Source organism: Mustela putorius, unplaced genomic scaffold, assembly GCF_011764305.1.
Source record: "Mustela putorius furo isolate JIRA1106 unplaced genomic scaffold, ASM1176430v1.1 tig00003909_pilon_pilon_pilon, whole genome shotgun sequence".
Taxonomy (NCBI): Eukaryota; Metazoa; Chordata; class Mammalia; order Carnivora; family Mustelidae; genus Mustela; species Mustela putorius.
Window position 1 is genome coordinate 15,031,967 of NW_025422057.1, and position 12,827 is coordinate 15,044,793.

The following is a 12,827-nucleotide window of genomic DNA, read 5'->3' on the forward strand; positions in this document are numbered from 1 at the left end:
AATAATCAAACTGGAGATCAAGGACTATGCTAGTCTCCTAAGAGACAGCCTCCAATGAGAATAGCTCTAATAAAAGAAATGGAAAGTATGCAAAGGCTATAAGAGATGAATGTGGATAAAAGAACAAATTGACCCAAACACCCCACAGATAATTCACTAAACTAATACCAGAAGACACACTTAATCAATACCTTTCATTTAAGGTAATTCAAATGAAAGTGCTTTAATTAAGGATGCCAAGCAAAGTGCCAAAGGAACAATAATTACTCATGGAAGGGTATGCTAACTACTACTAAAAAAAAAAAAAAAAAAAAAAAAAAAAAAAAAAAAAAACTCTGAATTCTCAGTACTTCTCCACAATAAATGTCTGATTGTAACTTAAGACACAGTCCGGTATGGAGAGGAGGAGTTGGGGAAGACATCTGGCTTCATGCAGTCTTCCGGAACGGAGATGTTCATGAGCTCCGTGATCGTTCAAGTCCTCGTCCTCCTCTTCACTGTACTACTGAATGGGGGCAAAGAGGATGTGTGGCACATAACTTTTTAGGGACCAGGCCTGGAATGATGGACATTATTTAATGTTTATTGGTCAGAACCCAATTACATGACCTCCAACCTAACTAACAGTAACTAGAAAACAGCCTGGCTGTGTTCAGAAAGTTTACACAATTGATAACTAAATGAAATACTATCTAGTGCAGTTCTGGGGCTAAGAAAGACGAATTGCAAAGCTAACAGATTTGGAAGTGTGTTCCTACAAATCCAAAAGTTTTAAATGCAGGAAGACATATTCCAAAAGAACCCAAACATATTCTTGACACCAGGGGTATTTTTTACTTACGCTGGACTTCTTACCAGGAGAGCACCTTCCTGGAGAATTGGAGGTAGATAGTATTAAATCTGTTTTCACATGGGGCAAGATTAAACTGAATTAGCAACCTGTTTGCTCAACTGATATGCTGAGATTTATGTCTTTATGGTATCTCACTGACAGAATGTTTCTGAAATAAAGCAAGCATAGGTGTTCCTCAAATATCTTATTTCATAGGTATTAAGGCTGCGTGGCTCATCGGCACAGATAAACCATTAAGTCAAACTATAGTTGTGACTACAATGGGCAAAAATGAGGTGGAAAACATAAGCAATATTTAGCATTAGTATGTGAAGACTGTATTTACCATCTGTTTATCCAATCTTGTTTATGAAGCTGATAATCGATATGCAAATTGATATAGTATAAAAAGGTAGGTTGTACAGCAAATGATTCCTTTGTATTTTTTTGTTTAATAACAACGGAGATTAGGGCACAGTGATGAAATAGGTACTGTACTTCCTCATTCCCAATACAGAAGACTTTTAAAAGTGACAAGAGAAATCGGGAAAAACAAAAATCCTAAGATATTTATTTTACAAAGTCCCTGTTATGTGCCAGAAACTAGTCTAAAAAAGAAGGCACAAGTTTGATCTTCCTGAAATGGAAAAGGCATTGACATCTTCCTCTGCCTCTTTCCCACAAAAAAAAAAAAAAAAAAAAGACTAGATATAACAAAATAGAAAAATACGGAAAAATAGGTAATAATCTTAGACATCACTGGCCTAAAGGTAAACTAGGGAGGAAAAAGTACTCAGAAGACTATCCTCCTAAGGGAATATTTCCCAAAGTACATAAAGGACTATTACTTCACAGTCACCTAGAATACTTGTAATAAAGCAAAATTTGGGTCCCCAAACTAGAATTCAAGTCACTATATTTCCAAAGATTTCTTTTTCACACTAATTTTGAGAACTAGTATCTTGAGCCTAACATAAGAGCTATGAAAAAGCCATAATCAGTGAAAAGTTTATAAGGAAAAGAATATTCAATTATGGATTAATTTATTAAATTAAAAGATCCTGCTTAGTAATAGTGACCTATATCTCATATAATTATTTTATAATTCCAAATGTTTTTGAGAAATTTAGTCTTCAATTTATTGTGGGAAAAAATAAAATATGATTCTGGACAAACCCATTCATTTTCATTAATCTACCAACATGGTATCTAACAATCCTACCAATATATACAACCTTCTCAAGTAGTCAATAAATTGCTCTAAGATCTGATGTGGAATAAATGAAATAACAAAGTTCTTTGGCTAAAAAAAACACAAACTGATGAGGTAACTGGTTCTCAGTGGAGATAAATTTTAGGGTAACAATTATTTATCTCCATAATTATGGATTTCTCTTCTTTTTTTTAAAGATTTTTTGGGGGGTGCCTGGGTGGCTCAGTGGGTTAGGGCCTCTGCCTTCAGCTCAGGGTCCTGGGATTGAGCCCCACATCGATCTCTCTGCTCAGTGGGGAGACTGCTTCCCCCTCTCTCTTTCTGCCTACTTGTGATCTCTCTCTCTGTTAAATGAATAAAATCTTTTTTAAAAAAAAGATTTTTTTGATTTATTTGACAGAGAGTGGGCTCAAGCACTGGGAGTGGCAGGCAGAAGGAGAAGCAGACTCCCAGGTGAGCAGGGAGCCTGATAAGAGACTCAAACCCAGGACCCCGGGATCACGACCTGGGCCAAAGACAGATGCTTAACTGACTGAGCCACCAAGGTGCCCCAATAATTATGGATTTCTAATAGAACGTACTAAAAGGGCTAAAAAGGATGCCAAGGATTATAGACATCCTGAGTGCACAAGGCAACTCCACAAAACAACAAAAAATAATTGATCCAAAACCCATGTAACTTTTGAACAACATGGCTTTTTGAACCATGAACAGGATTTTTTTGTTCATAATTATTTGAATCTAGAACTTACATCCATTTTACATATAAATGCAGAGTAGCTTTGCATGTTTACAACATACACTGAATTTTCTAGAAATGCAACCATGTGACTTGAAAATATACCATATACAATTCTGATTAGAACTTAACAAAAATGTGTTCATCATGTCAGGAAATTGCATCACAGCTATGTACAATACACATCTTTGAGTACACCATATGTCTAGAAAATATCTGAGACTCCTTTTAGTAGACTATAAACCAAGTATTATTAGTCATATCAACTTATTAACAGATTGGATTTCATTAATAAAGTGATTAAAGTTATATTATTTCTAGCCAACATATTTTTTTAATTTGTAGCACAAAATCTTTGTGGTAGAAATCACACATTAAAATTATTTACTTGGGGGCTGACAATTGTTTTTCAACATGGGACTCATAAAATGCTCCCAGAAGCCTACAGTCTAACTCCTTTTGCTCTAATATTACTGTATCTTTTTCCAATCTGTCATCTATTTCCTAAAATCAATGAAATGATATAGTTTCCAAAGTCTTTTTAAATATCAAAAACTGAATGAATGCCTTGACATGTGATGGGCTTCAAGACGGAAAATATATTTTCCGTGGCATTTCATCATAATCTTGTCCATATTTTAACCACTCAAAGATCAGCTCATACTTAAAATATAATACTTCCTCATTTTCTCCATTTCAACAGCCTGTTATCTGTCTTGGCATGAGATCTCCAGTTTCTGATTTACTATCTTGATTGAGTTCAGAGTGAATGAAAGGAGTTTCAGAGACTTCTTCCACTTGGCCCTTTCTGCCTTAACAGCTCATTTCTCACAGATCAAAAATAATATGCAGTTCTACAAGAGGCAACATATACCCATTCCAATTATGCACTTAGAGACAGGGAAAATTACCACAGAGTGAGTCTGCAGACCCAATATAATCAATTAAATAGATTTATACCAAAATTCAATTTATTACCTAGTCCCCATAAGTTCCCATTTTTACAAAGAGGCTATGACTCTTCATCTCTAAATGCCAGGAGCACTCCTTACTTTTCAAGATTATTAATTATGAAAATCCATAAAGTTCTAGAGAACATTATTCCATCCCCATTGAGAATCATTGACCTAATAATGTTTTCCTCTGCCCAACCAAAATACTTTGACCTTCACATTTACTGTCTACAAGACATAAGAACACTTTACTGACTTGTTGGAATTCAGATATTTTCTGGTAATCAGAAGTAGATTAGTTTTCAATGTGGTGTTCCATGATTCATTGTTTGTGTATAACACCCAGTGCTCCACGCACAAAAACTAATGATGCACCGTGTGGGGACTAACACAACAGAACAAAAAAAAAAAAAAAAAAGTAGTAGATTAGAAAAGGTCTAATCGAGGGCCAATCCAGAAACATGTTTTTGGTTTTTTTTTCGTCACTTGCAGTTAAGATAAAAATTGTCAATGGTGTCTTAAGAAGAACTAACACAACTTCCTAAGATACATGGTAGCAATATTGAAAAAAATTTTTAAGCAAATAAATTAATGATATTTTTGGTACTTGATACCAATTCATATACCTTATCCAAAGCCCCTCAGAAGTATCTTTGTGCCTTTTCCCATGACCAATTATCTACTAAATGAGTTGAGGTCCCTTTGGAGAAACAGTGGAGAAGTATTTATTGTGTATATCGATGAGATGGTACAGGTGCTTCTTTTACTTTATTTGATGGGTGCTGGGAACCAGCATTTCAGACTGGAATCCTAAGAGTGAAGATTCACAATTTTCCACTGGGACAGCTGACATCAACCTTCTGCTTACTGGTTCATGATTTTTTTTCTTTTTCTGGTAATTTAAGTCAAACAATAATCTACTTGGTTGCCAAATTAGTTCATCCCTCAGAACTCACTTAGGCATTACCACAAATTCTTGCCAACTAACACATCCTGTTAGCCATCTGGTCTTGTTAACTGTTAAGGTAATTAAGAGTTAGGTACAACCACCCATCCTTTACGATTTTGGAATCCTAACATAACCACGCTGATACTAGGGAACCCAATTGACAGGTAATATTTTCTCTTGTCTACCATGACAACAGCCATCACTGAGTTTCAAAGACTCCAGAGTTCCCCTTACAACTGTACTCTTTATTGTCTTAATGAAGAAAGTGCTCTGGAAAACCTCCAAGAAAACAGAATCAATTAATAGTCTACCGGATATTATGTAATATTTGTATTCCAACATATCCAACTTCCTGAGTTTCCTGACTCCAATGCTCAACATTTCCTCGACAGTTACAGCATCTCCTCACCTATATACTACAGCCAATCAGCATGCTCACATTTTAAAAACCCATCAGCAACTACAGGTATATCACTAAGGCATGAAATCCTGGATCATAGGAGAGTGATATGATATCATCAATAAATTCTCCCTTCTCCAGCCTTAGATTTCACACTCCCTAATCCCAAACCCTCAAGGTAATTCTCATATACCCACTGCTGGTTCCTGTCTCTGCATATTGCTCAGGCCCTGCAACTTTTTCAGTGGCAAGCTATCTCTTACCTATCTACAGCAGAGACTGTGTCTTCCCAATCATGCTACACTGAGACCTGACACTTATTACTGATCTGGAGACAATAAATGGAGGCAGGGTGCACTCTGGAAGAAGACAAACATCTTCTTATGAAACATAAACATCAGGTGAAATCTTTGCATTGTTGGCAGGGAAAGGGAAGTGACCTTACTCTATCAAATGACAGAAGAGTATGACTTCTACCCAGGAGTTTTCCAGGGAATGAATCTAGGATTCAAGACTCTGAGGTCACACTTAGAAGTGTCCCCCCTGTATGCCTCAAACTCCCACTCGTTCTCACCAGGCAGTGACTCTAGCATGGGTACCTGTCATGGCTCATCTTTCAGTTTCATTTGCAGCCAGCCAAACTAGTAATTAAATCCCAGGCATAAATTCAACATACTCTGCTCTCTATAGCTATCGAAGTTAAGGTTCATCAAATGCTGTCATGAAGACCAAGTGATATTCACAGGATGCCCTGAGTTGATGGAAGTCTCTTTCTTTAAGGCTTTATGACAGTTAATAAAAGCCAGCCAAATCCACGGTCATAGTTATGATCCACCCTGCCAAGACTTTCAAGTGCTAAGGTTGCTGCACAAACCAGCACTTCTCCTCCAGCCTATATTTCAGTCTATCAAACACAGTTATATTCTCAATAATCATCCTATAACACACCAGGATAACCACTATCACACTTACTGTTAGCATTACATAGTGCTTACTGCCCCTGGTAAGTCTTCTAACCATAAGATCCCCTGATGAAGGCCTGTTACCAAGAGCCACCTTCAGGAGCAACTGCATTAGCTGGAATTACCTCAGTAGCAGATGCCAAGGTAGGATGGGGGTGCTTGCCGAGGGTAGTCATCTCAGGAAGCACTGTGACACAATGGGAAATGCAGGATAAACACTCACCCTTCATTGGTGGAGGAGGACCCATTTTGGCATAAACTATCTTATATTTCCTGGTTGCACTGGGCAGAAATAAGTATCTCTGGAACTGAAAGAGGAACAAAGATTCTCCTACTTTATGTGGAACCCTGGAAAGGACAGGAAACTGTCCCTACAGCTTTGGTGAAAGTATGACAGCCAAGGGAGTTATTAGCAAGATATATCGTAAGTATCTGCCACAACATTTTATCAAAACTTCTTTTACCATTTTTATTTTATTAAAATAAATTCTCTCCCACTGAAGAACACTAGTGTCTATCACAACGGTTGTTATAAGGTTGAAGAAAAAAAAATTAACTACTGACCTTCCTTACACTATTACATTGAACAGGAATTTGAGTGAGTGAGAGACACTGCATTTCACAGAATGCAAATATGCATGACCTTCACACTGTAAAACTGATACATGTTACAAAAATAATATATTGTGTTTTCTTTGACGTCAGCATGTTACTCCTCAAAAGTAAACAAGTGTCGTAGAGAATTACATATTTATCTTTACATATCATTACATATTTATCTTACAGTTCATATCTCCATTAAATAATGTTTTAAGTGACCATTTCTGAGTTCCAGCTGTGGTTTAGGTCAGAGCCAGAACCCTGGCAAGGCAAATAATGCAGTGCTTCTTTGAATGAACATTTTGGCCCCATTACTGAAGCCCTGTTCACCCTGTCTGCTTCTGCTATTCCCCTTCCCCCAGCTTACATCACAGGAAATGCATTCTTGAAATATTCTCCATTTTCTTCCTTGAGCAACTGGTGGGGTGCATGGGGAAAAAATTCTAGAAAGAGCCCTTGGGGGACCCCAATCCCTGTGGACCCCCACCAAGAGCTCTACACTCTACTGCCCGTCCAAACTACAACAGCAGTCTATCAACTACCTCAGCTCAAGTCTTCTACGTTTCCAGTTCGTTTCACTGCAGGTAAGCCAGTGTTCCTGTCTCATGTCTCCCGGAAAGCTCTGGTTTCCCTTCAGACTTTTGGCTATTTGTTTACCCTGTAGTCTCGGTTCTGCAGTGATTTCCAGAAAAGTCATGGATTTTCAGTTTTCCCAGCTCTTGTTTCTTTCATTGTAGGGGTCAGAGCAATGCTCTTGCCAGCTGTCTGTGTCCTTGAGCAAAAGCTTGAAATGCTATAACCTTCTTCATTTTCACTCCCTTGTTTTACTGATAAAGTTTCTCCTTCTGTTTACTATATTCTCCACCCAGAATATTTCACCTCCTCCTTCAAGTTCCAGCTCAAGTATCCTATTCTCAAACTTTCCTGATCCCTCCAAGGTAAATTAATCCTGCCTTTTCAGTACTCCAGCAAAATGTTCTTCATTCCATTCCAGTATAAATTTACTAAACACTTACACTGTGGTACAGATGACATGGTCCCCAGAGAATTTCATTCTAGCAAAGGTTACAGGCGAGTGCACAGATAATGCAAGGAACACATTAACATACAGGAAGAGAATGCATTTTAGTTGGAAGAGGTTATAAAATTTTAGTTTGAGGAGGTATAAATACACAAGATGTGATGTCCAACTATAAATTTAAAGTCAAACAAAAATCGTCCTGTGAAAAGGGAAAGGTTCCCAAGCATTTCAAATCACTGAAACAGCAAATTAGTATATTACATTTTGGCTGGTGTCTCCACTGTTAGCCTGAAAGATACTTTCAGCAAAAACTATGTGATATTCATCTTCATTAATAGTATAAGCATTAACTTAATAATTATTTGGCGATTTGAATGACTAGCTTTGCTTCCTAATAAGAGTGTTTTTTTTTTAGTATAAGCACACTGTTGAAAATAATTGCTTTAAGAATGATGATCCTATTTTCAGTGCCCTGCACTCAAAAGCCAAATAAATAAAACAAAGAAAAAATAATGAATATAATTCTATCTAGAAAGGCTATATACAAAGTACCGTACAAATTAGTATTCCAATTTTTCCCTTGCTTACAAAAATCATAAATAAGAACTAAGGCAAATTGTACTTTCATCATTCAGAACTATATAATTTATTTTTCTACTATTTCATACATATGCCAAATCCGGTTACTTTGTATTTCTAAAGTGATAATCCCATGATTTCAATGAATTAAAATACTGCTCTCACTAATCTGGAGACAAAAGCATCTTACTAAAATACCACATCACAAATTATTATAGATGGTTATATCATTTAAGTAAAAATACAGTACAAATTAAAGATGTCAGTTTTATTTGATGCAATAATCAAATCTTAGAACAAAAATAGAATATTTCTTCTCTATGTCCAGGACCTGATACATAATTTGTGGCAGAGGGAGGCAAGAAGAAGTACAAAATAAAAATGTAAGGCTCTTGCTAAAAATTTATTAAGAATTTCAAGATGGTGATAGCAGTACATTAAACCAAGCACGATGCCCTTCTAGACACACACCCAAGAAGGTGGCCCTACTTATGAATTTTGTATTCAGTGAAATATTAGAAGTATCGTCTGTCTTAGAACACAGAACTCTGATTTAAATCCATTGGTCTTGAGACAAAAACAGCTTTCCTTAATAGGAATTTCCCTAAGATCTTGTGCTTTCACTTCCTTTTTTTAAGTTTAGAGGCTATGGAGAAAAAATAAAAACTAGTCTGTTCACTTTCTCTGAACTTGAAAACCTATGACACCTCAGTGGCTAGTCAAAGATATGTTCTTCTAACTTGAAATGCTTAAAATAATTCTACAGCAAATACTATATTTGTTTTAACAAAAAGAAATAAACTGATCATTTTCCATGGTTAACAGACTTCTCTGGATATAAAAGTTTTATTTTTTTCCCATGGAAAATGTTCTTTATTTTGAAATTGAAGTGAAAAAATATAAATGAATAAAATACAAATGCATGTGGAAAGTGCTAATGTGCCTAATGCTTCATAATACATATGGTCCAGATAAAAATTAAGAGAAATACCTATTTTGCTTATTTGTTTATTTATGCATTTATTTGCCACCCTACAGTACACCATTAGTTTTTGATGTAGTGTTCCATGATTCATTGTTTGTGTATAACACCCAGCGCTCCATGCGATACGTCCCCTCCCTAATACACATCACCAGGCTCACTCATAACCCCCAGAACCCTCAGTTTGTTTCCCAGAGTCCATAGCCTCTCATGGTTCTTCTCCCCCTTTAATTCCCCCCCCTTCATTTTTTCTTTTCCTTTTCCTAATGTCCTCCATGCTATTCCTTATGCTCCACAAGTAAGTGAAACCATATGATAACTGACTTTCTCTGCTTGACTTATTTCACTCAGCATAATCTCCTCCAGTTCCATTCGTTTTGATACAAAAGTTGGTATTCACCCTTTCTTATTTTTTCATAATTTTATAGTTATTATAGAGTTGATGATTTGTGTCCAATACAGTACATTTATACCTAATATAGGTGCATATAGACAACTCCGAAACAAAAATTATTTTAATATTATATGTCATATATAAATTAGAAAAAATGAATGTTTAGGTACCATGACACAACTGCTTTTTAGGGTTATTTTCTTGAGGGGGAGAATAAATCTTGAGAATAACAATTAAATTATAAGAAGACAAAAATCATTCACAAAACTACTGAAAGCAGGGCGCCTGGGTGGCTCAGTCATTAAGCATCTGCCTTGGGGTCGAAATCAAGCCCCACATCGGGCTCCCGGCTCAGCGAGAAGCCTGATTCTCCCTCTCCCTCTGCCTGCCTGCCACACCCCTGCTTATACTCTCTCTCTCACTATCTCTCTCTGTGTGTCAAATAAATAAATAAAACACTTTAAACAAATATTGAAAGCGAGTAAAAAAGGTGGGTTCATGTTTAGTGAAAGAGTGAAAAAGAAGTATAAGGAACCACTTAAAAAGCTTAAATAACTACAATTATAATTAATAATGACAGATTCAAAAAAAGGCAAGAAATATGATTTTTTACTTAACAGGCTATGGAGGAAAATCATAAAAATATAATGAAAATTTAATGTATGCATTTTTCAAAAAAATTAAGAATGTTTCTTTTTTTAGAGAGATACCAAAGCAAAGATATTCTATGGGTTCTTTTAAAGCCCCCGCAAAACTACCATTTTTAAAAGGCTTAGGTTTTTTATGAGAATTGATAAAATGCAAGTAAACCTAGTTTACAATAATATGGGTTGCTTAACTAGCACAACACTAACCTTAAAAAAGGAAAGCCTGTAACAATTAGTTTATAGCAAAAGTTCAATCTACAAAAAGTTCTAAAAGTCATTTTTACTTACAGTTGGCATTGGTCACCTTTGATTCCTTTCGTTGTGCAGAAACATTTTCCTGTGTGCATGTGACAAATGTTTGCATGGCCGCTGCATGTACAAGCTGTAAGTCAAAATGAAAATGACACTGAATATTCTCCATCACAAATATGCATCACATTTCATTTAGGGCTTTATTTTTATACCATGTATTGTCCCCTGTCCATCCAAAAACTAGAGTTACCTCATAAGTTATTTTTTTATTAAAAGGAAGTAAATTCACTTATTGAAAAATTTTGTGAAACTCTTTAAAGACTTTGGGGTATCCTGAAGTTAAGTATGGATCCAAGTATTATTGCATTCTTCTTTGGGCTCCTCTCCATTTCTAGTTAAGCAAATGAATTTCAAAGAGCTTAAGAATTTTGGAATCAAAGGCTTAGATTCAAAATGTACATCTGTAATCACCAGCTACCTTGGGCAATTTATGTAACTTCTCTGCCTTAGTTTATTCATCTGCAAAAGATAATAATAATGATGATGATGATGATGATGTTTCGCTCTTAGTACTGATGTGAAGATTAAATGATATCGCATATTTTTAAATACCTAACACATATCGAGCACTTAATAAATAAAGCTATTACTTCTACTACTATTACGTTGCCAAAAATAATAAAAATATAGCTATAAATCATGTAAATAAAGCATGCCTCTTTATTGCCCCAAATAATCTTATCTTGCTTCTGAGATCACTCTGAGTTTTAATATTCCACAATATTAACTGAAACAAACAGGGGACTCATTTCATTTTATTATTTTGCATTCCTTGTTAAAGAGTAGCATTCCAATTATTTGGGACACAAACTCCATACTTATTGTGTCCACCATCCAAACAACTGGTAAGTTCTATTTCAGCATGCACAATCTCTCTTATATCTGCACAATCTCTCTTATATTGTGATAACCACTGTATTTGGTGGGACAGCATATGTCATTGACATATGTCAGTGTCACACACTGACACTGTATTGTGTCAGTCCCAATCATATGTCACATATCATAATACATAACATAACACATGTCATAATCATACAGTCACATACCTGATCTACCATCAGTTATTTCTAGGCTACAATGCGTTTGGCCAATCCTGAGACAGCCTAAAGAGACCAGGTCAACCATGCTACTAGCTCTTCCAAAAACTTCAGTGAGATCGACCATGTCCTACACACCTCCAGCTAGTTAAACCACTCTCTGATATAAATGAAACAATGTGGTTTTTTCTTGGTTCACATATACATGTAAAAATAAGTGAGTTTTGATCAAAATATAAAATACTCTAGAACAGGGGAACCTGAATGGTTCAATGGGTTAAGCTTCTGCCTTCGGCTCAGGTCATAATCTCAAAGTCCTGCAATCGAGCCCCACATCGGGCTCCCTGCTCAACAGGAAGTCTGCTTGTCCCTTTCCCTCTGCCTGCCTCTCTGCCTCCTTATGATCTCTCTCTGTCAAATAAATAAATAATTTTTTAAAAAATACTCTAGAAACTAAGCATCTTGCTAATTGTTTATGATTATTTGCTTTGAAAAATATAGATGATTAATATAAAGTAAATAAACACACATATAAAGTAAGTTTTGGTACTAGATAGATTCTTAAGAACGTGGTTTTCTGGCTAAAAGAAAGTTCTACATAAAAGTACTACTTTTTTCTTCCTAAAGAATATTTAAATAAATCAGCATAGTTTTCCTTTAAGCTTGTAGAATTAACTATGGAAACACACGGTGTGAGAATTACAGAAATGAATCTACGGGACTCTAAGATATATTGATAACATGTAATTTCATAAATAGTAAATGAATATACCATGATATCTTAATATTAACTTGCAGAGGTTCATATTAATATTGTCTCATAGTCAGAACTTCACTAAAAATAATGATGCATATTAATATTTTAAAACTTAGATAAACATTTTATTTACCCTTTATGGCAGAACTAAATAAGAGTTATGTTTGCAGAGTTCCTTTGAAGAATTATCATTGTATAGTAGCTTTAATAATTCCTGAGACCAAAAAAAATTGTGTTAAAATGCCTTTTAATGTAAGCCAATTTTGAGAGAATTCCCTTGCGGTTCTGTATGTCAGGTTAAAATGGCACAAATGTATTTCAAATTCAATTGTTTAAAATTTACACTTCATGAAAGTGTTGAAATTACTCTGTTGTCAGCATCTGAGGTTATCTTTTTATGCTGAATAAGCACCTATGAAATCATCATACAGTGGCCTCTTGTTTGGC

At 35.5% G+C, this 12,827-nt stretch overlaps 1 protein-coding gene across 1 annotated transcript in view; it reads right to left on the bottom strand.

The window, feature by feature from the left end:
• ATRNL1 (attractin like 1) overlaps nt 1-12,827 on the bottom strand; it is an 815,348-nt gene that overhangs the window by 568,694 nt on the left and 233,827 nt on the right. Inside the window, exon 20 of the mRNA XM_013055772.2 lies at nt 10,560-10,653. Within this exon, the coding sequence (XP_012911226.2) occupies nt 10,560-10,653 (94 nt within the window). The remainder of the gene's footprint in view (nt 1-10,559; nt 10,654-12,827) is intronic.